This window comes from Pteropus alecto, unplaced genomic scaffold (assembly GCF_000325575.1).
Source record: "Pteropus alecto unplaced genomic scaffold, ASM32557v1 scaffold13, whole genome shotgun sequence".
In the NCBI taxonomy this organism is placed as follows: Eukaryota; Metazoa; Chordata; class Mammalia; order Chiroptera; family Pteropodidae; genus Pteropus; species Pteropus alecto.
Genome location: NW_006434373.1, coordinates 3,830,060 through 3,854,680, shown reverse-complemented (window position 1 = coordinate 3,854,680; position 24,621 = coordinate 3,830,060). Strand labels below are relative to the sequence as shown.

General features: G+C 37.1%; 1 protein-coding gene and 1 pseudogene across 5 annotated transcripts in view; both read left to right on the top strand.

Annotated features, from left to right (window-relative positions):
* Positions 1-24,621, top strand: part of MYO16 (myosin XVI) — a 516,601-nt gene that overhangs the window by 276,012 nt on the left and 215,968 nt on the right. For all 5 annotated transcript variants that reach the window (XM_006909366.3, XM_015587388.2, XM_025045004.1 and 2 more), the window contains one exon: positions 1,300-1,447. In XM_006909366.3, the coding sequence (XP_006909428.1) occupies positions 1,300-1,447 (148 nt within the window). The remainder of the gene's footprint in view (positions 1-1,299; positions 1,448-24,621) is intronic.
* LOC112477808 lies at positions 7,317-7,435 on the top strand (annotated as a pseudogene).

Here is a 24,621-nt window from a genome sequence, read left to right as displayed (position 1 = left end):
AACATGTTTAGAATCTTTTCATGTTTGTTGGCCATTTGTATGTCTTCTTGGGAGAAGTGTCTGTTCAGGTCCTCTGCCCATATTTTGATTGGATCATGTTGTTGTTATTGAATTGTATGAATTCTTTATATATTTTGGATAGTAGGCCCTTATCGGAAGTGTTGTTTGCAAATATATTTTCCCATTTGGATGGTTGTCTCTTCACCTTGTTGACGATTTCTTTTGCTGAGCAGAAGCTTTTTAGTTTGATGTAGTCCCATTCATTTAACTTAGCTTTTACTTCCCTTGCCTTTGAGGTCAAATTTATAAAATCTTCTTTAAGTCCAAGGTTCTTCAGTTTCGTTCCTATGTTTTCTTCTATGCATTTTATTGTTTCAGGTCTTATATTCAGGTCTTTAATCCATTCTGAGTTAATTTTGATGTGCGGAGATAGACAACAGTTTAGTTTCATTCTTTTACAGGTAGCTTTCCAATTTTCCCAGTACCATTTATTGAAAAGGCTTTCCTTTCTCCATTGTATGTTTTTGACTTCTTTGTCGAAAATTATTTGCCCATATAAATATGGGTTTACTTCTGGACTCTTGATTCTGTTGCACAGGTCTGTGTGTCTGTTTTGCTGCCAATACCATACCGTTTTGATTACTGTTGCTTTGTAGTATAATTTGAAGTCGGGCCGAGTGATGCCTCCAGCCTTATTTTTTTTTCTCAGTATGACTCTGGCAATTCAGGGTCTTTTGTGCTTCCATACAAATCTGATGATTTTTTGTTCTATTTCTTTTAAAAATGCGACTACGTGACATTTTGGAGAAGGTGTAACTATGAAAACAGTAAAAAAGATCAGTGGTGGCCAGAGGTCAGGGAGTGGGAGGGATGAATAGGTGGAGCACAGGAGATATTTGGGGCAGTGAAGCTATTCTGTTTGATACTGTAATGGTGGATACATGATATCATGAATTTCTTAAAACCCATAGAACTGTCTGACACAAAGAGTGACCACCAATGTATATCATGATCATTAGTCAATAATAATGTGTCAATATTGGTTTATCTCTGATATACTACACTAATTTAAAAAATAGTGTGCTGAAGAGGGGAGAGAAAGGGTATGGTGGAACTCTCAGTATCTTCTGCTTAATTTTTCTGGACCTAAAAATCACTCCAAAAATGACTATTAATTTTGTTTAATTATGTTTAAAAAGAAGTTACATTATTATCCTTGCAATTAATTAATATGTGTACATTTATGGAAATAAACTAATAATGTCATTTAACAGAATTACATTTTTTTTTCTTAACCAGCCAGAATTTACACTTATATGCTAGAGAAATCCAGACTTGTTTCACAACCTCTTGGCCACAGCAATTTTCACATTTTCTACTTGTTGATGGATGGGTTATCTCCTGAAGAAAAATATAGACTTCACCTTAATAATTTAGGTGCACACCGGTAAGTGACTATATATTTTCTATCTAGTAGTTCTGCCTTCAAATCGTGATTGCATTTTAGCCGTCTTAAATGTTTTTTCTGATTTTTCCCAGAAGAAGTGTTACTAAAGAGAATAATTAGATACTGTTAGGTTAGAACCATCTGTGTAACAGGGTTATAACTGCTTATTGTATGTTTAGGTGAAGTTTTGTGGATGTTTATTAACTTATATTTCTGCTTTTCTAGTTTTCAGATTAAAAAAATAAATTGCATATATATAATTTTTATATCCCTTTTGGGTATTTTGGATATAACATAAGTAGGCATTCCTAATCTTTGGTAGTCTTTTGAAATTATGGGAACTATTATCTGGGCAGTTACTGTTCATAAATAACAGATGAGGTTACATAATGTCTTAAGACAACACATATGAACTAGGGGCTCATTTTTCTGTACTGGAGGCAGAAAGCATTTGTTAAAATGAGAATGCATTGTTTATAGGATGGTGAGGGAGGTGCGGGGGTCATAAAAATAGGGAGTTGAGGAATGTCTGCAATGTGTGCATTTCTGCCACTTCTTGATCCAGAGTGTCTCCCCAGAAGGACTGGTCCAGATTTGTATCAGGATGAGAAACAAAGCAATCAGGAGAGGAAATTCCATTCAGAAGAGAAGTAGGTGGGAGAAGAGAGAGAAGGAACTGGACTTGCTGACTCAAACTAGTGAATTTGTCGCAGGGCATGAAGGAACTGAACTTCTGAAAGAGATAAGGATTTACTTCAGATATCTGTTAAAACTTGATTTATAATTTATTGGACATTTGTTATTGAGTTCAAGAAGAATAGTGTGAGTTTTCATAATTTTATTAGAATTTTTGTGGGAAAAATTAAAGAATGCTTGGGGAGGAGGAATGTAGTCTGAATCATGTTGTTTTTGAGAGTTGAAGGTGGAGAAGCTTATTAAATAATGAAATGGAGATGTCAAGTGCAAGCTGGAGTGATGAGGGATTTTTAAGAGCAATGGGTTTAAATGGGGCTGAACTTCTAGAATTGGTTGGAGAAGTGATTGGACAACCTCTGTGGTGGCCATTGCCGTGTGGTTGAATGATGGCTGGGCATGGGGCCAGAGGAAGAGAATGAATTGGCTATATCCTAATTTGCTAATTAATTAATAATTAAATTGTTCACCACTACTCTAATTCAATTTATTTGAAAATATTTCAGTCAGCAGTGTAGATGCAGTTTTTCATTTCGAATAGGAGAAACGTAGTCAAGAAGTTAAAAAGGCCTTGTCATAATTGTGTTTTATTTAAAATAAAAGACTATTTTGAGCTATATTGTCTCCCCAAACAACAGAAGTTCAAAAGAAAAATAAAACACTAATATTGAAGCATGGTATCCCAGACTTTAGTGACTTAAAATAACAGAAATTCTAAGCTTCCGGCACATTAGAAATGTTTTTATCCAATGCTCTTATTTCGTAAAAGAAATCAAACCCAGGTCATAATGAGGCTTATACTGAAATGAATATATTATGCAAGAGCAATATTGAAGAAACTCATTCATTACCAGGGATCGTTTTTTTTTGTTTTTTTTGTTTTTTGTTTTTTTAATTTGTACATTAAGCATCACTAATGGGACATGTCCCTGGGAAGAAAAGCATCATACATAACCATGGGTTAGGTGTTCAAGTGTAGGCTGTGAAAAAGAAAAGTCTTGTTCTGTGTCTCTAATTTTTCTCACAAGCAAAACCTTATTGCTTATAGCAGATCTTTGGTTTATAGGAAGTGTCTGTGTGTGCGTGTGCATGTGCATGCATGTGTGCTTGGCAGTGTGGACATAGAGCCACTGAAGGAAAAAGGGCAATCTACCATTCAAAGAAACAATTTAAATTCTTGGTCTGTGGTTTGGACTAGTCTTTTGAAGTGTGTGAGTGTGGGAGAAAACAAGCATTTCTTTATTGAGATTCAGTTCTAACATCTATTTCTCTTTGCAAAAGAGAGTTTGGAATCACTTAGGCTATTTAGAAAGTCAAACAGTCAGGGGTTGCTTTGTGAGAAACTCCAACAGGAAAGAACTCAGCAAATAATGAATAATTCAATTCCTTTGAACAAAGAAGTTATTTTATTAAAATGTGTTATAAATGTCTAATGGGCACAAAACAGCATTCCTCAATAAAATTATACACCACCTCTCCAGATTCATAAAAGTATCAGTTGGAACATTTGTACAATTGGAGTTCCACAGACAGAATATTCTTTAATAATAAAGCAAGCTGTTTTACAAATTATTATATATTATATATCGCAATATTTTTGTGATTTGTGTTATGTAGGTCTTCTCACAGTTACAATATTGGTGGATCTTCTTAATTTTCAGTGCTGCTAAGGTTTGAGGAGTTTGAGTCGAGGTTTAATCTTTTGTTTGGTAATTATATATATTAAGTACCATAATTTTGGAAATCGTTTATATCAGAAGTATATATCTGAACTTGCTAGCTTTCTAACCTTTCACAAACTGTAGATCCTTCTGAGACTTCTTTTTAAGATCAGTACTCAATAGGTAAAGGATATTGCTATATATATACACACACATACACATCATATGCCTAAATATCTACATAGGTGTGTGCATATATATACATTAAAGTGCTAGTATCATTATCATATCTACTATTCTGATTTTCTTTAAAATTATGTTGACATATCTATTAAATAGAACAAACCAGCCCCTTACACTTTGTATAAGAATCTTCTTGTATAGATTGTCAAAACTATAGCAAGAAGAAAAATAGTCTGTAGATCTTTAACATTTTGAGCAGTGGCAATAAGATTGCATTTTTTAAGAATTCCCACTAGATGGTACACTCTGCACAAAGTCATACAGGAAAAAAAAAAAAGCTCAGTAAGGTTTTTTTGTTTTGTTTTGTTTTGTTTTGTTTTGTTTTTACGGTTCTTCCTGCGATTTAGTTTTTCTTTTTTTGGCTGTCTGTTTTTCAATTTCTATTTCAAAATTTTCTTGCATGAAATAGTACCATTACATCTGGGGAATAAATATAGTTTATGTTTAAAGAAAGGTAGAAATAGTCATTAATTACTTATCTTCAGCCTCCTTTAAATAGCTTTTATGAGTTTAGTCCCAGAACTGTTGGGCTCCAAAATCCAAAGAAGTTATTCCTAATCTCCCTTCATATTGATAAATGATGGAAATGATTGCGGTGCTGCGTAACATTTTCAGCAAAGGTCAGATTTTGAATTATAAACTGAAAGCTAGCAATCGTCTGATTCAGAGCATGTGACCTGTTTCTAACCTTGTTAGTGAAAGGAAACTCTGACTCACTAAGTATTTGAACTTGTGATTGCTGCCCGGGAGTACACCTGTCACAGTATGCGGCAGCAGTGAACTCTCAGTGAAAGTTCATTTTCTTTCTAAGGGTTTATTATTCATATTGAACTTAACCAAAGGGAGTCTCACATAATTAAAAAAAGGGGAAATTTGAGGATGATTCTTCATGATTTTGTGATATAACAGTGACATAATAAAAGATTTACTTGGCCACACAATTTAAGCAAGCAAAGCTTGAAGGTTCTTCCAAGACAAAAAGGTAGAGTCAGGAAGTATTATAATCTATTTCTAACTGACTGTTAATTATCTAAATGATAATCATAATTTTAATACATACAACTTATGGAGCACTTACCATATGCCAGACCTTGTCTTACTGTTCATCTCCCTGGTCTTATTGAATTCTCACCTGTAACTTAGCAGAAGTTGCAGGACCACATCTGCATCAGATAGACCAGGACATAAATCTGGGTCCTGCTGACTCTTAACCTTAACGATTGGTTTTGCAGCAGTATTGCCTATAAAACAGCAACCACTATCTTTGCATACTTGTGTCAGATTTTTAAATAAAATGGAAGGAAAAGCACAAGTTAATATCTGCATGTTGTTGTTGTTGTTTTTTTTTAATTTAAAGTTGATGAAGGAAAACTAACTTAGAACATTCTAAAGTTGTCATCTCTATCATAAAAAGCAATTCTGGGTCATTTCTTTATCCAGTAGCATAATAAAAATTTTGAAACTGTAAGAGCTTGCCTTACCGTAGTTGAGGATTATGTTGAAAATATAGAAAGGGTTGGATCAACTCCATAAATGGGCAAGTAAATTTCACTTGTGAAAAGCCAACAAGAAGGGATCAGGGTCAGTGGCTTTCTTACTTCCTGCCATTCTTGAATTATATGCATCCAAAAGAGAGAGAAGAGAAACAGAAAATAAATTTAAAAACCCCACAAATATCAGGCACCATGTTCTTCCTCTTTAGTCTTCAAAAAGTTATGAGTGTCCTAAATTGTATTTATCATAAATCGGAATCACAGATATGTAACTTACTCAACGATATTTAGCTAGTAAATTTAGCAAATCAAAGAGCCAGACTCCAAACCCAGGTATGTGTGTCCTCAAATTTTCTGTTCATTAGAACTCTGGTTGCTAGTGTCAGCTACCCAACTCTAACACACTTAAGAAAAAAAAATAAAAGAAAGAACAAGAAAAAAGGAGGATTGTTAGGGTCACATAACTGGAGAAGACAGAAGTAGAGCTTGCCAGGGGATAATGAGATCCAGGAACTCAGGTGCTGTCTCTGTCTCTTTGTCTCTGTCTCTGTCTCTCTCTTTCTCACACGCACACACATCTATTTTACTTTGCATGTTTTTCCTAACGTGGAGATAGATGTAACACATGCAGCCCTACCCTTTCACATTTTAAGAACCCTGGAGAGGAAGCAAAACTTTTCTCTCAAAGAGGCCATTTTGGCAACCCAGCTCAGGCCTCAGGCCCACTCCTGGGTCCTGACTCATGGGGAGAGGGTGAGGTATTTGGCCATGAGTAGAGAGTAGGAGCTGTTTAATTGAAGAAGGGGACAGAGGAGCTGGACACGAATAAACAATTAGACACATACAGCCTGTTCCCTCCACTCTATTATGCTCCAAACACCAAGCTGATCCCCAGATGCCTGGAAGGAGTGTCACCTCTGATGACAGAACACAACTGTCAGGAAACTTGAACAGCAGATGTAGCTCTGCCACTGCTGAATGACTGTGGCTCAACTTAGCAAGTTGATTTTCCAACTAGCTGGGTTAAATAGTTACCCATATACAGGACCATCAATAATGTAAATGTATTTCAGGAGGCCTGCAAATAAAGATTGGAATGTATTTCCATATAATTTGTTTAGTATATTTTCCCAAAAAATATTTTTGAGAGAGAAAGGTTAAAAAAACACTTGATCTACCCAATATTATTAAGTAGCTATTATATGAGAATTTTACTATACAAATATACCTTAGAAATTCAGGTTTTTACCTTACCTTTAAGTGGTTGACATTTATTATATGATGACATCTATTATTTTTGTTGTTGTAGTTTTTATGGTTGCTATGGTGATACTTCTGCAACTAATAATAGCTATTATTGACTGAGCACTTCCCACAGATATTTCTCTTTGTCTACTCAAGATAATTATGGAAGGTTGTAATTGATCTCCCCATGTTGCAGATGGGGTAACTGAAATCTGTGGTTACTTGGTTAACTAACCAGCATGGAGCAGAGGTGATATTTGAACTCTAGTCTGTTTAATTTTCATTTATTTGTATGAATAGATTTGAAATTATTTTATATAGTAAATAAATTTGCATCACAGATAAATTTTACTGCCTCTACTTCAGCAAGAAAATTATTTGCTAAAATCAAGTTAACTCTTCTTTCTTTTTCAATTTTTGGACAATAGTACCATTACAATTCTGAGAGTGCATTCACATATATAAATAAACATGCACACAGATAGGTACATGCAGGTAAAAGTCAACAAAAAACTACCTTTAAGACTGTATTTAGTCTATGACCATGCCACCCTAAACAAGCCCGATCCTGTCTGATCTCGGAAGCTAAGCAGGTTCGGGCCTGGTTAGTACTTGGATGGGAGACCACCTAGGAAGACCAGGTGCTGTAGGCGTAAAAATAAATAAATACATAAGAGATTTTTAAGCTGACAAGGTCTTTGCAATCTGTGAGGTCAACCAAGGGTTGCTTCCCCTAAAAAAAAAAAAAAGACTGCATTTAATGTTTCACTGACATTTAATGAGTGCCAGGCACTACACTTAATATTTACTTAGATTATCTCATTTAAGTATTTTAATAACCCTCTGGGATAGGTACTAATATGGTCCCTGTTTTATGGAAGAGTACACTGAGACCTAGAGGAGAAATAACTTGCCCAAGGCCATGCAAGAAGGAAATGTGGGTGCAATTATTTCAGACTTGATGGTCTGTGTGCAGAACCTCCGCGCGTAGCCTCTGATATTGAAAGCTATCTGTCCATTTGGGGTGAGTGATGGCCAGCCTTGTAGCGTAGAAATGTATAGGCTGCCATATAAACTTTAAGGTCACTGTGGGGAAAACACTTCAAAATATACCTTTTTTCAGCATACCCAGACCATTACATTCTTTAGAGTTTTGTTGCTGGTCCTTGAAATTCCAATTTGATTATGTCTGTTTCCTCAGTAACAGATGCAAACAGGTAAATAGCATGATTCCAGATGTTCTCACATCTTTGTTCTTTAAATGCAACACCACGTGCTGACATATATATATTCACACTACATGTTCACCTCCCATCGTTAGATTTCTTTTTGTCACCATATATTTGGACCCCCTTTACCCCTTTTACATTCCCCCTCCTCCCCTAACCTCTACTCTCTGGTAACCACTAGTCTATAGTCCATGTCCATGTGTCTCTGTTTGTTTGTCCTGTTCTATTGTTGCTTTTAGGTTTATATCCCACATATAAGTGATATCATGTGATTTTCAACTTTTTCTGTCTGGCTTATTTCGCTCATTTTGATATCATCTCCTTTCCCTGACCAAGCCCATTCTACCCCTATTCTCTCTACACAGCTTCTGATCTATGTACCCCTTCAAGCTCCTCCCGACCCTCCATTATTCTCAGGGTGGATTAACATTGGGTAAATTCCAATTTAACTTTGAAACCCTCTACTTCGAAAATCTTTAGAAACATTGCTTTTCTGTCTTAGCAAATAAAGTCTCTTTGATGATGCAAAGCAACAAAGCTGAATAGGCCCATAGGAATTGTTAACATGTTCTTTGAAATACTCTATGTCGTTGTCTCAGCATTCAGGAATAGAGCTAGGTATCAGTCCAGTTGAAACTTTTTTTTTTTTGCTGAGTGAGGAAAATAAACTCACTTGAAACTAGAAGGCCAAACAGCATGTTTATCTTGCAATTGTGAAAATATAAAGTCACGCGTATTAGGAGAGAGTTAAACACTGCGTCTTGCTTTCCCAGTCAGTGAATCATTATGAATTTAAAGCACTTTAGTATAGATCCTCAATTGATTATTTATAGTTGCCAAATTCAAAAAGTTCTGAAAACCAAACATGTATTTATGACTCATGTGCTGGCAATAAAACAACAAAACGAAACAAAACAAAACAAAACAAAACACTAACAGAACCTGAACTAATTTGAAGCAAAATTTAAGCCTGAATTGATGAGAATCTTTAAATAATATCTCACTTATTAAGCATAGCCATATGAATTTTCCAGAATTAAAATGTTTGATTAAGGGATACTTCCCCAGCTCCACTGGGGATATAAACACTACATTAACTTTTAAAATTTCAAAAAAAGAATCTGAATAACAGAACATATTTATCCCCAAAAGTCTAGGAAAAGGAGTGTGGCTTGGGTAATGGAGTTTGCATAGGTCTGGAAACATGGCAGTAATTATGTTTCTCATCAAAATGAAGACACATCCCAGTCCACGACCACAGGCAAATGCTCGTTGAAAATGGTCTCTACATCTGCTTCTGTGTCTGACAGCAGATCCATCCACCGAAGACACTCTCTCCTCCTTCCCTCCTCTAAATTCCTCTTTGTCTCTTTCTATCTCTATTGTCTCTGTTTCTCTCTCTTTAAAATAGTTTCTTCCTTATAAATAAAAAATATTTTATGGTATTCTAAATTATAAAGAACTGGATCAGGACTCTAAATAAACATGGATTTAGAGAACAATCCCTTCACTTTGCCAGCGATGGTGACATTGTTTGTGAATGGAGGTGTGGCTCTCACAGACTAATGAAGCTTGTTGAGAAAGGCCACAGTCTTCTCAAGTGTTTGTTTACTCCACTGCCATTTTAGAGGAAATTATTTACAGTTCCGTGCATGAGAGAGAGAGGATTTGTCTACAGAAAACAGCAGTCCACACTCGGGTGGGACCCTCCACAAGTCATGCCCATTCATGTATGTCTAGCCAAGGCCGTTGGTGACATTTCCTTCTCTCCTAGCCCCACTTGCCAGCCTTTTCCATTCCTTGCACTTGGCAGCCCCACATTACTGTGTTCACTGAGCCCTCCTTGGAGTCAAGAGTGGAGTGGCCATCTCCCTGTGCGAGGCCTGCCGCATGAGTTATCCTCAGAGCCTGGGTGAGCAGTCATCTGCTATCCCAGCACATATATTCTCCAGCCTGCCTTTGTGGGCATTCCTCATTTTTCTTGGATATAACACAAGAATATCTCTTATCAGTGCTTTCCATATGCACTCTCCCCTGTAGTTCCCCACGTTTCCTTTATGTTTTGCGAGAAGTATAGGATAGATATAGCAGAGAAGGAAGATGAGATGTTTTCTTTGTCCTGTCAATATAAGCACATTGCCAAAATCGATATGCATGAATTGGTGATAGCAAAAAAGGCACCTATGTAGCCTATAAAGTCAAGTCTTGCACTTGCTGACATTTAGGGAGATTGTGCCCTCAGTATGGGGTGACTGTCTTTTGAATTTCATGACAATTCAGTGATAAAATACATGTGAACTGCTAAAACCAATACACTTGTTAGCTGAAAACACACAGTTTAAATCAGAATCCTCTCCTTGCTAGCTGGATAATTAGGGGAAATTGTACAACCTCTCTGTGCTTCTCTTTGCTTATCAGTGAAGTAGGGCCAACCTCAGAGCCCTGCTGTGAATGAGGACTGTGTGGGCTGCCACGTGAGTCCTAGTCAGTTCTGTAGAAGGACCAGCCAGTGTTGTTTATTATGGAAGACTCTCTTCCATTGAAGCCATGTGAAAATAACTGAATAATTGTTAATGCAAAAGATTACATTTCAACTTTAGTTCACATAGAAGAATTGGACTCTTGGGCAGTCTTTCTCCCAGTTTACGCTTCCACTTCAGAGGCACTCTGCCCAAGGATGTTCCTGGAAGTCCAGTCTGGACTTCGATTCTTACGTTACTGTGATGAATTACTTACTTCAATTATTTAAATTTAGTTGGCTCTTTTGATGAAAATCAGCACAGCCTTTTTGAAGAAATGAGGGTGACTGAGAGTAGATATGGAAAGAAGGGTGCCCCCACTCCTCTGCTGTGTGGAGAAGTCTTGGACTGGTCTCCCATCAGCCCCGAGGCTTTGCTTCCCAGCTCTTCCCCTTACAGCACAAGAACCTAGTGTCATGTTACTGAGATAACAAAAAAAGTACAACCTAAGGCAGAACTTGAATACTTCTGGAAAATTTCCTGTTTCATGTTTTCCCTGGGGCAAAATAATAATCAATTCAAATGCTTCAAATGTTTTGTCTTTCTGTATCAACTGGAATAGAAAAAAATACAGATTTTTCTTTGAGTCTAAAGACCTGCACTTATTTAGTCACAAGAGGTGATGATCTTGATAAGATTGTGGAATGCATGATTCCTCGCCAGGCATCTGTCTCTTCAAGCGGATTTTGTTAGGTTCAAATCAGACATGCATTCTATATATTTTGAAACTGATAACATTATGTGGATATTTCTGCAGAGTCCTACGATAAAACGTGTGTTTATGCGTATGTGCGAACTCTAAAATTACATTTTATGCAGTTTATAAGAATGAGCACTTTGAAGCTAATTCTGCTTGTTCTTGTAAATCCACAGCCAAAATCTGAACACGTGTGGGCAGTATAATTAAAATCATAATAACCGACATTTTTTCAGCACTGAGTTTATGAAGGGAACTGAGCTAAAAACTTGACGTACATCATCTCCCTTTATCCACAGCCCAAACCTACATGAGGCAAGGTTGAGTGAATCACTGCCAGTCACATGCTAGCAGTGCAGGAATCATGGCTTTGTCCAGGCCTCTCTGAAACACATCTTACAGTACTGCCTTTCAAATCCTGATTTCTAAGTAATGAGTAAAAGATTTTGTTGAAATATTCGAAAAGGAGCCACAAAAGGACTGCCTCACTCCGAGAATGGGTTTCTAACACATAGGGAGAGGCTGGAGCCCCTGAGGGCATAGATTACATTTGGTTATCTTGTGTCCAGGTGTTGGGTATCCTGCTGGGAGGATGCTGGTTGACCACAGAATGCTGGGAAATTCAGATACAGGGAGAACAAAGAATATAGGAACTGGTATACAGTGAAGACTGTGGCTAAATGGTTATTGATTGTTCCCAGTCTCTGACTCTAGAATTATTTTAGAGGAAGAAGATATGTTGTAGCTAAAGCCAGAGTTTGGGGCAGGGAGGGTTCTGGGTTAGGCAGATTACTGAGGGTTAAAAGAGTCTCATTCCAGAATGACACTGCCTGGGAAGTGAGGATGGAGCAGGAAAGAGGAACTTGACCTCTGGCCAGTCTGAGCAGACCCACCCTCATCTGGGCCCTCAGCCTCTCCATTTTAACTTCCCCAAATATGTCAGTCCTTTGCCCACATGCTCTCTGCCTGCAAAATTTCTTCACCCTCTGCCTTCTGAATTCTCGCTCTTTATTGCAGATTCAGAATTCTCAGAATTCGGGCCGAGCATTTTGCACTCCGTTTTTAGCTTGTTTGTGGGATTCTGCCACACCAGCACTTCATGTTAACCTTATCTATCATTAAGAACATGCAGGGACTTTATGTTTTACGTGAATCATTCCTAAGCCGCATCTTCCCTAGCCAACATTTGTATGCTGTGATTTCAAAACCTAAGTCTGCGCATCGATACGTTAGCTGTTGGATTTAATTTTGTTAGCTTTGTCTGTTCTGACATTGGCATCTCTTTTATTATTGAACTCATGGCTACATGAAGCTTCCTCACAGAATCTCAGAGGAAGCAGAGAATTCTCCCATCTTCCACCATCAGTTTATGTCTTTGGGTGTGTTAAGAGGAATTAGCTTATTCAAACATTTGAGTATGGAGCTAATACATAAAACAAATTCTTGTGTGGAGATATATTTATGGCCCTATAAACACTTGGACATCTAACAGAGATGTCTAACTGAACAAGTCCGAATCTGAACTCCTGATGAGCCTATTCTCACCCAGACCTGCTCCATCTTCCTCTGGCAACTCCAGGCTTCCAGTAACCCAGACCAAAATTCCCTGGAGTGTCACCGATGCCTTTTTTTTTCTCAGCCCCAGGAGACCCAGGAAGCTGGTTCTACTTATCACTCTCTCTTCCACTTCCACCCCTGGATGATTTGCCTAAGTGCCTCACTAGGATGATGACATTCGTTTGCATAATTCTCCCTTGTCACCCTAAGGAACCAGTCCTCCGTGCAGCAGTCAACAGTGAGAATGATCTTTGAAGCACTCTTCTGCTGACCCTGCACTATTTCCTTGTTTCTCTGAAGGCATTGACCCCCCAGTGGCCTCCAACGCTCTTTACGATTGGGTCTCTGTCAATGCTGACCTTCTTCTGCTCTCCTGTGGTTCTCCACATGGCCACTGTGGCCTCCATTTGGTGCCTTGAGAACACTGGGAACATTCTCACCCTAGTTTTGCTCTAATTGGTCCCTCTTCCCGGAATACTCTTCCTCCAGATTTCATGTTGGCTACTTCCTTACCTCTTCAAGATTTCTCTCCCATCTCCCTATCTCAGTGAGCCCCTGTTAAAAGTGCTAACTGAACCCCGGACCCTGCAATCCCAAACCCTCTTAGCATTCTCTGCTAGCTTTTCCCCATAGCACTCAGCACCTTAAAACACACTATAATTTACTCTTTTATGTTATCTTCTGTGCTTTATCTGTCCCCCATATGGGAATGTAAGCTCCAAGAGGGCATGAATAGTTGTCTGAATCATCGATGAACTGAAAGTGGCTAGAATAGTTCTTGGCACAGAATAGGTTCTGAGTAAATGTGTTGTATGGAATATATGAAAGTATCAGTTTAACCAAAGTCATCAAGACTATCTCATTCTTATCCCCCAAAACATTGCTTTTGCTAAAGATCAAAAAAAAAAAAATTAAAAACAATATCATAACTTTTCTTGTTTGATTTATTATTTGCCATAACCTGAGATTTTCCCGCACTATTCCTTAGGGTATTTGTTTTCAGACTTCGTTAATTTTGTCTCTTCTGACACTGATAATTTCTTTTGTTCTTGAACTTTTTCATCTATATAAAACTTCCTTATAGAATCTTGGAGGTAGTAAAGGATTTCTGCTGTCTTCCATCATTAGTTTAGGGTTATAAAGTAGAAACGTATATTAAAATAAACTCAGTAATCTCTACATTTGGATACATTAAAAAATCCATTTGGATAAGAGGCTTGGATCCATACATCTACTGGACACCACAGATAAGATGAGTGATGTCTCATAAGAATTCATAGCCATGTAAAAAGAACCTAAGATGCTATAAGCTAGTGAAGTTGTTTCTCCATCTGTGTCCCTTCCTGTCACACAAATCTAAACAGAGCTCTACAAACACAGCAGAGCCCCGCCCACACGGTTCTGAGCACAAGAAAAGTCATTAATTGTGCCTCTACCCTCTGCTCCACAAATATCTTCCTCTTTGCAAATAGGAACTGCTGAGTGATCATTACTGATAAAGTGCTTCAGAGTCACTCAAACACACTGTGATCTGTAGGGCTGATGGTGCTTGAACTTCAATAGAAAGAAAGTCTCATTATACAAGTCAGTTGTATCTTATCGAAATCACTTAGAATCAGATTTAGTAGAGTGATAATCCCAAACTTTCTTCACTTACTGAATTATAAGTGCTGCATTTTTCCGTTTCTTTAGAGCTCTGTACTTCAGAGCTAAGCCATTTCCCTGTCACACAAGAGACATCATTGGGAATTGTGCTGGGTGTTATGGCTTTCTTCAGCAACATGGCGTGGCATGCTAATATTCTTCTGATTTCACATCTTTTGCTATACACAAAGGCTAGTGGGTTTAGTTCAGCACCTGAAGTCTGTTTTAATCCGTTTGTCACACCCTGAGGTATTCAGCTTAACTTTTTCATGTTATTTCATACCAGCCAATAAATGATTTGTGAACATCATTGTTCTAAATGTGACATCTCTTTTCTTGAGTATTTCTTGGTGTCTAAGAAAACTCATTTTGAGCCAAGGAATGGCCTGTCCATGTCTTTCCAGCAAAGGGGTTTGGGTTCATTGGTTCCTGTGTTCTCCTGCCATTGTGTTGTTCAGAATTAAGTAAACTGCATCATTTTGCATATTTATCTGAGTGTAAACTACTGGCATCGCAGAGTCTGAGGACATTTGATGAATGATGAATGAGATACTCTTGATCATGAAATGGCAACAGTCTTGCGAGTATTAGTTAAGACATTTAACTCACTTTTAAAACAATGAAATTCTAATAGTGCATTTGTTTTTAGAAATAACAATGGAGTACAGGGGAAAGTGTAAGGGAGAAATGAACCAGACTTAAGCCATTTGCTAGCTGTGTGTTATTGGACAGTTCTGTGATCTCCCTCTGAACCTGCTTTTTACTTATGGATAAAGGTAATTTCAATGATCTTGAATGGTGGTTGGTGGGATCAGAGATAGGGTATATATAAGACGACATATATAAGAGTAATAAAATGATAGCAGAATTCTAATTGTGAGCTTTTAATAGCTTTGGGGTGATCCTTGTGATTTTCTCCTCCAACGAATCTAGTCCTCCCACTGGGTCTTCCCTGCCTCAGTAAATGTCATCTCAACTCACACCAAAACCTGAAATGTTATTCTTAGCTTTCCTTTCCTCTCATAGCAGTCCATTGGTAAGTCCCATTGACTGTGCCTCCTACGTGTATAGGAGACCTGGCTACCTCTCCCCATGTCCCTGCTACAATTTTGGGGCTTGGCTACCATCATCTCTTACCTGACATCTTCAAGCCCTCCTTTTGGGCTTCCTAATACTGACTGGCCCCACAAAAACCCAAACCCTGCTCTGCAGTAAGTGTGCTCTGTTTTAAAGTAGAAGTCAGTTCCCATCACTGCCCCCTCTTAAAAACTCCCAGTATTTTCCCTTGGAGAGTGGAACAGACTTTGATCTCTTGGCTTTGTTCATGGGCTTTTGGTCCATTCTCTGTCACTGTCACTTGGCTGCTGCTGCCAGCTACCTTGCTCTGACGCCCACCACTCAGAGCCACCTGCTCAGAGGGCTCATCCCCCAGTCCTCTTCCTGTCACTCAGGCATCACATGCTCACAAAGCTCTTGCAAAATGAAATGGACTGAAGGGTTCTGACAGTATACTGAGCAGAGAAGGGAGGAGTCTAAAAGATGAGCTGTCAAGGAGGCTGCAGGCAGCCAACCCAAAGAGACACAGTCTTCACTTGTCTTTCTCTTACTGATTCAAGGGTAGGTGTTATCTACTGTAATCCCAGGTATGATGCTCTTTTCTGAGGATGCAAAACTAAGAGATGGTCACTGCTCTGAAGTTCCTCAAAGTATTAAAAATCTAAGCAATCTGCATATAGACGTCAACATTGTAATGTGAGACCTGTCCTGAACATCTGACTAAGAGGTTCCGAGGATACTTGAAGATGCTTTGTGTGGGAGAAATGTGATTCAGGGGCTGTGAGCAGAGATACAAACATGGTGCGGTTATAAAGGGTGAAGTCACGGGGAATGAAGAGAAGCAAAAATACTGGCTAAGCCAAAAGTTTCACAGGAACAGGAGGGTGCATATGGAACAAGCATCTAGAAACCAGTGGCCACGCAGAGGAGAAACAGGAGTAGTGCTTTCTAAGCCGTTTCTGGGGAGAAATAAGAGCGCTAATAAATGAATGCTCACTAATGGTGGGCTTATTGCATATGGGCTCTTTCCTTAACCCGAAGAACACATCCTTTACAGTGACATGCTAATAAACTGTATCTAACTCATGGTACCTTTTGAATCGCTAGTGCTAAATGAAATAAGAATATAACATACTACAGACATAACTTAGTTCACATTGTAGTTCTGTTTAGGTTACACCACTGTGTCAGGGGTTAAAAGTACCAAGATATAAAATAACCTGTGGTTGAATTCCCAGAGTGTGAAAAAGATCCATACCATACATAGACCTTAGAATGTGATATGTCTAATGAGAGCCGCCTGTGAACCTCAGCCAAGAAAACATCTTGGATAGCATGATGCCCTAGGGATTGGAGGAGTAGGTGTTCACCAAACAAAGAAGAATGCCCTAGATGGAGATATAACACAACAAAAGGACACTCAGAGAAGTGTGTGTGCCATGCCCAAATACCAACGATTTTCCTAAGTGTGGAGGTAGTAAATAATGAATTATATTTGCACGTTAGTGTGTCTTCTCCCCTATGCCTCCCTCAACACAATAGCAAGAATCATCTTTCTAAATTAGTGATTTCCAACATTCCTTGGAGAGTGTTAAACCTGTTGGTGCCTTTCACTTCCCGGAGATGCTGATGTAAGTGGTTTGGGGTGCAGCCTGAGTGTCGGGACGTGCCGCCACAGGATTCCAATGGACTCTAATGAGAACCGTGGTCCCAGGTAGATCAGGTGCTACGGTTCTCCAGGCGCCACACTCCTAGAGGTTCCTGCAAAACCCAAATAAAATTCCAGCTTGTTGAATTGATTCTCAAATAAGATCCTCTGACCTGAACATTTATTTATATTTTATAAGATTTTTGAAATTTTGCAAATTTTTCTTCCAGACAAGATCAAGTCAGGCAGGACAAATATTCTGCTGTGTGGAAACATAACTAAAGGGTGGGCATACGTTTCCCTGCTGCCATGGCAACAAAGTGTTGAGCACGTCACAGAAATATAAACCAACCTGAGCATTCACCACCCAGAACGCAGGCCTTTCCTGCCATCTCTACCAATAAGGAAATAAACAAAATGCAGAGAGACCCAAACTCTGGGACATTAGAGGCCAAGACGGCAGTGAGGCCCAGAGCCCTAATGCACTCTCGATGCTACGCCGTCTCTGGCCACCACCTTGACTTCTGCCAGACACTTCTTCAGTCAAGTGGCCCAGAATTGCTCAGGAAGGGCTCTGTCTGAACTCTGAGGTTTCCAGAACTTTGTCTCTTCCAAAGTCTCTCATTTCAGAAATTCGTGCTGCAATTTTCCAGCCCATTTCTGCTCAGTTAAACGTATTCAGGAGCAACTCTTTGAAACAAACATCTGTGTGCTTGCCTTCTGGGGTTTCTACTTTCTCTAATCTTAGAGGCGAGGAGTGACAAGGAGAGAGGGACTGAAAAGGAGGAAACTAGGGTGAATTCCTGAGGCCTTCAGGAGAGGACGTGAGGAAAGCATGCAACCAGCTTGGAGGCAAGGAAGGCTCTGAGGATTAAGGGCAGAAAGGCCTATGCAAGTGCCAGACATTTCATCATATATTAGGTTGATAAATCTATTAGTTGTTATAATGTAATATCACTATATAATTATATCAGATATATTATACTATATAAAATATATTATTACAAATAATATATTATTTATAACAATATGGTTACTAATATGCATAGTCCTATGTGTTTTATATTTGGGCAGCGGTGCGTCACTTGTCTAGAAATATGGAACTTTTTGTATTGGATAAGTCATGATAAGTGGATGCTAACATATAAGAATGACTTATGATACATATAAACAACTAAACATGAATAATTGGAAGGAAGAAGGGAGAAGTCTGTTAGGTAAAAGAAGTGTATGTGGGCAAATTTTGTAGATTTAAGATTTACGTGAGGGACCACACAAATAGCAGTACAGTAAAATAAAAATTCATAGAAAAGAAATGGGCCTAAAGTTGTATTTACTTTTGAACTTAAATTGCCTAAATCAAAATAATTAACAAAAGTATATTAGGTAAGCAAATGATAGCTTTTCATATCAAACCATATTTCAGATACTTGTAATATTCTTCTTTAAAATTAAACATATTTTAAGACACAAAGTAAAATTTTATAAATTACCAAATTCTAAAATTATACAGTATATATTCTCTGTTCACAATGTAATAAAATTATAAATTTAATACAGAAGTAGATGCAAACAAACAAAAAATCAGTAGAAAATTAAATATCGATCATTAGCAATATGGTCAGAGTATAACCAGATAGATAGTCACACTAAATAAATAAGAACCTTTTGTACAAATCTGAAATTGACTCTGAGAGTAATGAAAAATCAAATTAGATGAATATTCGTAAGAGGAACCTAGACAATTTCATCCACAATAGAAACCATGCCCAGGAAATTCCTAAGCATATATTCCAAAACCTTCAAAGAACAGAATTGTTTAAAACATTGCAACAATTAAAGCATGAAGAAAATTCTTTGTTCTTTTGTCAGAAGGCAGCATCTACAAAAGAGAAACCCCAGAGTTCTAATAAACATATGAAAAGATGCATATTCTCACAAGTAATAAATGCAAATTGTAAAAAAAATTAGGTGCTATGTCACAATGAAAACATGTGCAACAATAACAGAATCAGATAATAGAAAGAGCTAGGCACCCATGCACACTCCTGATTAAATTAGTACAACCAATCCGAGGAACAATTTGGCAATATTTGGTAAAGCTCGACATATACATAACATAGCATCAGTCAGCGTTACTCACAGGACTCTTCGAAATGTCTGGACACATTTTTGGGAAGGAGGTGCTACTGACATCTAGTGAGCAGAGGCAGAGGGTGCTGCTAAATGCCCTATGTGGCGCCCCAGCCAAATATTACCTTTGGTCTGCCCTGAGGTCTTGGAAAAACCCACACATGTGCATAAAAAAAAAAATGTACTTAATCTTCACTGACATATGTCTTTAAACATGCAAATAAGTGGAAAAGAAAATAAATGACCATATTTAAGGAAATGAATAAATCAGACTGGAGTGATGGTATTTTAAAACAATTCAAATAAATGAATCTCAACTATAATTGTTAAAAATAGATTCTATAAAGCCAAAATTGAGTTAAAAAAGCAATTCGCTGAATGATGCATACAATATATTTATACAATTTTAAGCTCACACAACATTATGCATTTTATAGATATATACATATAATTTAATTTTTAAAAATAGATTGAAAAGTTAGACACAAAGTTGATCATACTAATTTTATCTGATAAGGAAAGAAAAGAATGTGTAGATGGTGATGTTATTTTTATCTATGAAATTTATTTGTAAAAAATCAAGATCTGAAGTAAATGTATCACAATATTGCTGTTTTCATATTGTTGGAGAATGATACATTAGCTGTCTCTGCATTCCTCTTTTAAAATTTAAAACTTCTGATTGTCAAAAATTTTTTTAATTAAAAATTCATGTTTATGCTATCAACACATTCAAAGATATATCAATAATATAAAGAATAAACAATTATCTGACTTGTAGATATAGAGGCATAAATAAAACATTAGCAAGTAGAATCTAGCAGTCCATTAAAAATACTTAATGATCAATATTAGTATATTTAAATATTAGTATACATTATATCAATAAGTAAAAAGAGAAAAATTAATTGACCGTTTCAAATGATGCCAAAAGAAAAAACAGTCAACTTCAAATCTTTTTTTAAATTAGAAGTAAAAGGAGCCTCTCACAAGAAAAAAATGGTTTATTTTAAATCCCAAGTAGACATCAAATTTAGATGTGAAATAAATCCAAACTCTTTTTAGCCTTGATCCTAAAGTTGTAATCATTGTGGTAAGAGAAGAATATAAAAAGGAATAAACGTTATCAAAAAGGGTAAGACAAAATTACCGTTATTGATAAATAATGTGGTTGTCTACCTAGAAAATCCAATAAATGGCAAAGTATTTTCTCTAATAATATATTTTAGAAAAGTTTTGAGCTCAAAAGAAATGTGCAGAAATAAAAAGATCACATATATACCAGCCATAACTACTTAGATAAAAGACAAGTGGATATAGTTCTTTTAACAATGCTACTTAAGTATAGAGTATCTGTGAATGAGGAAGACCTAATAAAGACATTTACAAATAAAATGCAGTCATGAGAGTAGGGATTTCTGATTCATAGGACTCCAAATGTGAGAGCATCCGTGCGCATGTACACACACATACACATATCTCTTCTGTCTGAGTAGCTCTGTTTTATATCTTGGAATTCCTTAAGATTTGGTTTCAAAGTTTTCAGGATGGAAAGAATTCTAAAACCATTATTGTGAGGCATTCTAATTTGCTTAAAAATTATTAATCCATCTCTCTGGTTGTTCCTGTTCAGGCCAACTTCCTACCAATTCTCACCAAGTCTTCTGTCTTCTTATTTCTAGGAGTTCTTTGTTGTTTTTCGAATTCTATTTTCTTAAATATTGTTTCTTGCTCTTTTCTCATATTTCCAGCTCCTTTAGTTGTTTTAAACATCATTGTTATATTGTCTATAATGAGTTTATAACCAATATTATTAAAAGTCCTTGAGCTTCTACTGTTGCTGTTTTTTATGTCTGCAGACAGGAAGGATTATTTTCCCCAGTGTCTGCCATTCAGGGTGTTACTAGGTGTGGTGGCCAGGCTGGAAGAATCCCGTTTGGCTGGGGTTGAGAGTTAGCCCTTTAGAGATGTCCTCTTGCTCTGGCCAGATGCTCCAGCAGTGTGACTAGGATCACTTTCATTTTAATTCTATAGTTAAAATGTCCTAAGGACATGTATGGTCTATGTTTAACCTCCTAAAACCAAGACAGGGCTGGCTGTGGCTATGATTCCTCTGGAGGGGAGACATTTGCTTACCCAAAATCTATTCAGAAAGTTTCCTTGTCGCCTGTTAGTGTCTGTGGGCAGATATGTTATGGTATCCTTTCCACTGAGGTAGTAACTTTTCAATTGTATGGCTTTATGTAATTTCTAGGACTAACAACATGTTCTCCTTCCCCATGTGGACTTGAGCCCTTAGCTTAAGAAGAGAAGCCAGAGTTCTCATAAATCCTGAGATTCAGGTTGTAGTCCTTTCTGGGTGGCCCAAGGACTGTTTCTTACTCAGTGAGATGTCACCTCTCCCTTTGAAAGCATGTTTTCATGGTCCGTTGGTCCCAAAAGTGTACCAACCAAGGTTCTCTTTACTAGTGATGTATTTCCTGTTTGAAGAAATAAAGAGACTCTGTTTTTCGTTTTTCTTCATTATAGTACAGAGTAAATAATGACTTTAGGTTACTTTAAGATATATAAGCTAGCTATATATGTAGGATAGATCATACTGGTGTGTGTGTGTGTGTGTGTGTGTGTGTGTGTGTGTGTGTGTTTGTGTGTGATTGTAAGCATCATTACATCCACCCAGGAAATGGATGCTACTAAATTTGATTACAACCAAGTATTTTAACAAATTCCAAACACTTACATGCTTATTTTGGGATTATCGTTAGAGATGGCTAATTCAGAGTTTTAGATTTTAGATCGATTAATCTAACACTTTTATCTGAAATAAGGTACTCAAAACATCAATATCAATAGAAGGCACTGGGTGGCATTACACAGAGTGGTGTTATGTTATTGTTGATGACCTGTTGAGTCATGCATAATATAACGTGTGTGTGTGATATCCAGGTACAAAACAGTTTGTCCTCGGCATGCTGCAATATCTCACCTGTTTAAATACTTCATGGTAAACAAAACATCATGCAATGATGACTGTTTTTATTTTCCATTCGTCTCTTACATCAAATTCAGTAGTTGGGTAACATAATCCACACGTCATAAACCCTCACTATAGCATTGCTGCTTGCTGATAGTCTTTGCAAAATAAATTATTAATAAAAAGAGGCCTTAAACACTATAAACAGCAAAGGACACTTACAAATGATTGAGGAAATAAAGTAAAAATACCCTGATATCACATTGAGTATATTGCATTGAATCCCTTAAGAATAAAATAAAACTCAGGTATTTAGGCCTATTTTGCACAGTAGACTACTCCTACTCATTTTCATAAGAAAGATTACTTTGGTATGGTCTAGTTAAACTTGTGCCGCCTCCTTGTCATTTTTCTGTGATGGAGAACTTCCCCGAGTCCTGAGTGTGGGCCATCGATTGGAAACACTCAGCTTCCCCTGCTGAGCCCAGCTTCCCCCCGGAGAACAGACTCTGGGTAAGGCCCTCTCATTGGTGCCTGATGAACGGGTTCTGGTGGAATCTGAAGGAGTGAACCCATTTCAAGTAAGAAAAAGCCAGAAAGGAGAATTCACTGGGAGTCAGTGCAGGAGGTGGAACCTGGGGATAGACTGACAGAGAAACTCAGTCCTCCACTAGCGTCCCTGCTCCTTGACCCCTTCCTCTTCAGAAAGCATCTTGAGAGGTGAAGGATCCTACCAGATGTGAAAGAACCACCATGAAAAGAGTGAGATACAAACTTGCATGAAGGAGCCATAAGAATGGACATGCATATCCATTTGTCCTTTTGTATTCTGAAAGAATGTTCCCCAAACATAGATTTAATTGAAAAAATGCTTTTTTTTTTTATTGGTAATTGATATGAAATGCTCACTTAAACAGTGTAAGTTCAAATTAATTCAAAATTAACATGTCATGTTTTAATGCTTTAGGTACTACAAACACATTCTCCTTGTCTCAAAGCAAATTAGCTTTATTTAATTAATTTCAAATATCTTTAAATATCTAAAAGTCATTTTAATTATGCATACATACAATAATCTATTTCGTGGGTTAATTGGCCTAAATATACTATTTTTTCAGTGTGTAAGGATACTCAATTCCACACTTCCAAAGAATACCAGATAGGCCAACGGGTCTGTATTTCATGGACAATGTGTTGTTTTCCCGCTTCTTTGAGACAAGCGATTTTTATAATGCTTGAAGAAGCCCCAAGATTACAAAGCCTCTTAGACAATATGCTGATGAGAGTAAGTGCATTAGCAGGATTGTGAGCATCGTACTACATTACTAATCGAAGTGCACATTAGAGTTTCTGATCAAGCCAGCTGTTGATTGAAACATGCACCAAGATTTCAGTATTTTAAAAAACACCAAAACATTCACCTTTTTAAATGTAGATTTACCTTCTTAGATTTAATAATTAAATAATTAAATATAAACATTTTACATAATATATAATGTTTTATATGTATACATTGCTATCATCTTGTCTTGATACTTCTGTTTCCCCTGTTGACTTGCATGATGTCTCTGGAAAAATACTGTCTCATTCATCTCTGAATCCCCAATAGTCACCGTTCTTGGCATATGTAGAAACTCAGTATTTTTGATTACTTGACTGAAACTTTATTATGTTAAATTAGCAATTTATAATAACACAACATGGAACACTGTCTCTCACCAGGATACAGTTTGTTCAAGTCTGTCTTTACAAAACTTCTTTGATTCACCAAAGCAGCATAGACCTACTGCATCATGATTACCTCTATTAGAGCAATTTTCGTAGTCTAAATTTTTATTTAAAATCCTACGCATTAGTGAGTACTGAAAAGGTGGGCACTCCACTTTATTCAAGACTATGACTCCAGTAACTAAGCATGATCGGTATTTAATTAGACATTTAGAGATAGAACGAATAAATTGATAAATGAATGAAACTATCTTATTTGCTGTGATGATAAGAATATCCATCCAATGAAAAAAATAAATTCTCTGGCCCCAAAGAGGAGAAAGTATGAAACAAAATTTAAGAGAACCCATTGTCCAAACAAACACTATATTTTTAGCATACACTGAGCAAATTAAAGCATGGTTGATAAAATGCTGTTTTTAAATTTCTGCTTTAACTACAATAATATTATTTACTAGGATCACATCATAATATATAGTGGGTGCTGAAATGCAAAATCACTTAGAAACATATCATTAAATCCTACAGCAATTTCCTGATCTAGATCATTATATAGATGTAGTAGGGTTGTTTAAATGTAATATCATCAACATTTTAAGTTGCCTACATTCTCTGACATTTTAAAATGGATTTTGTTTTCTTTGTGGCTAAAAC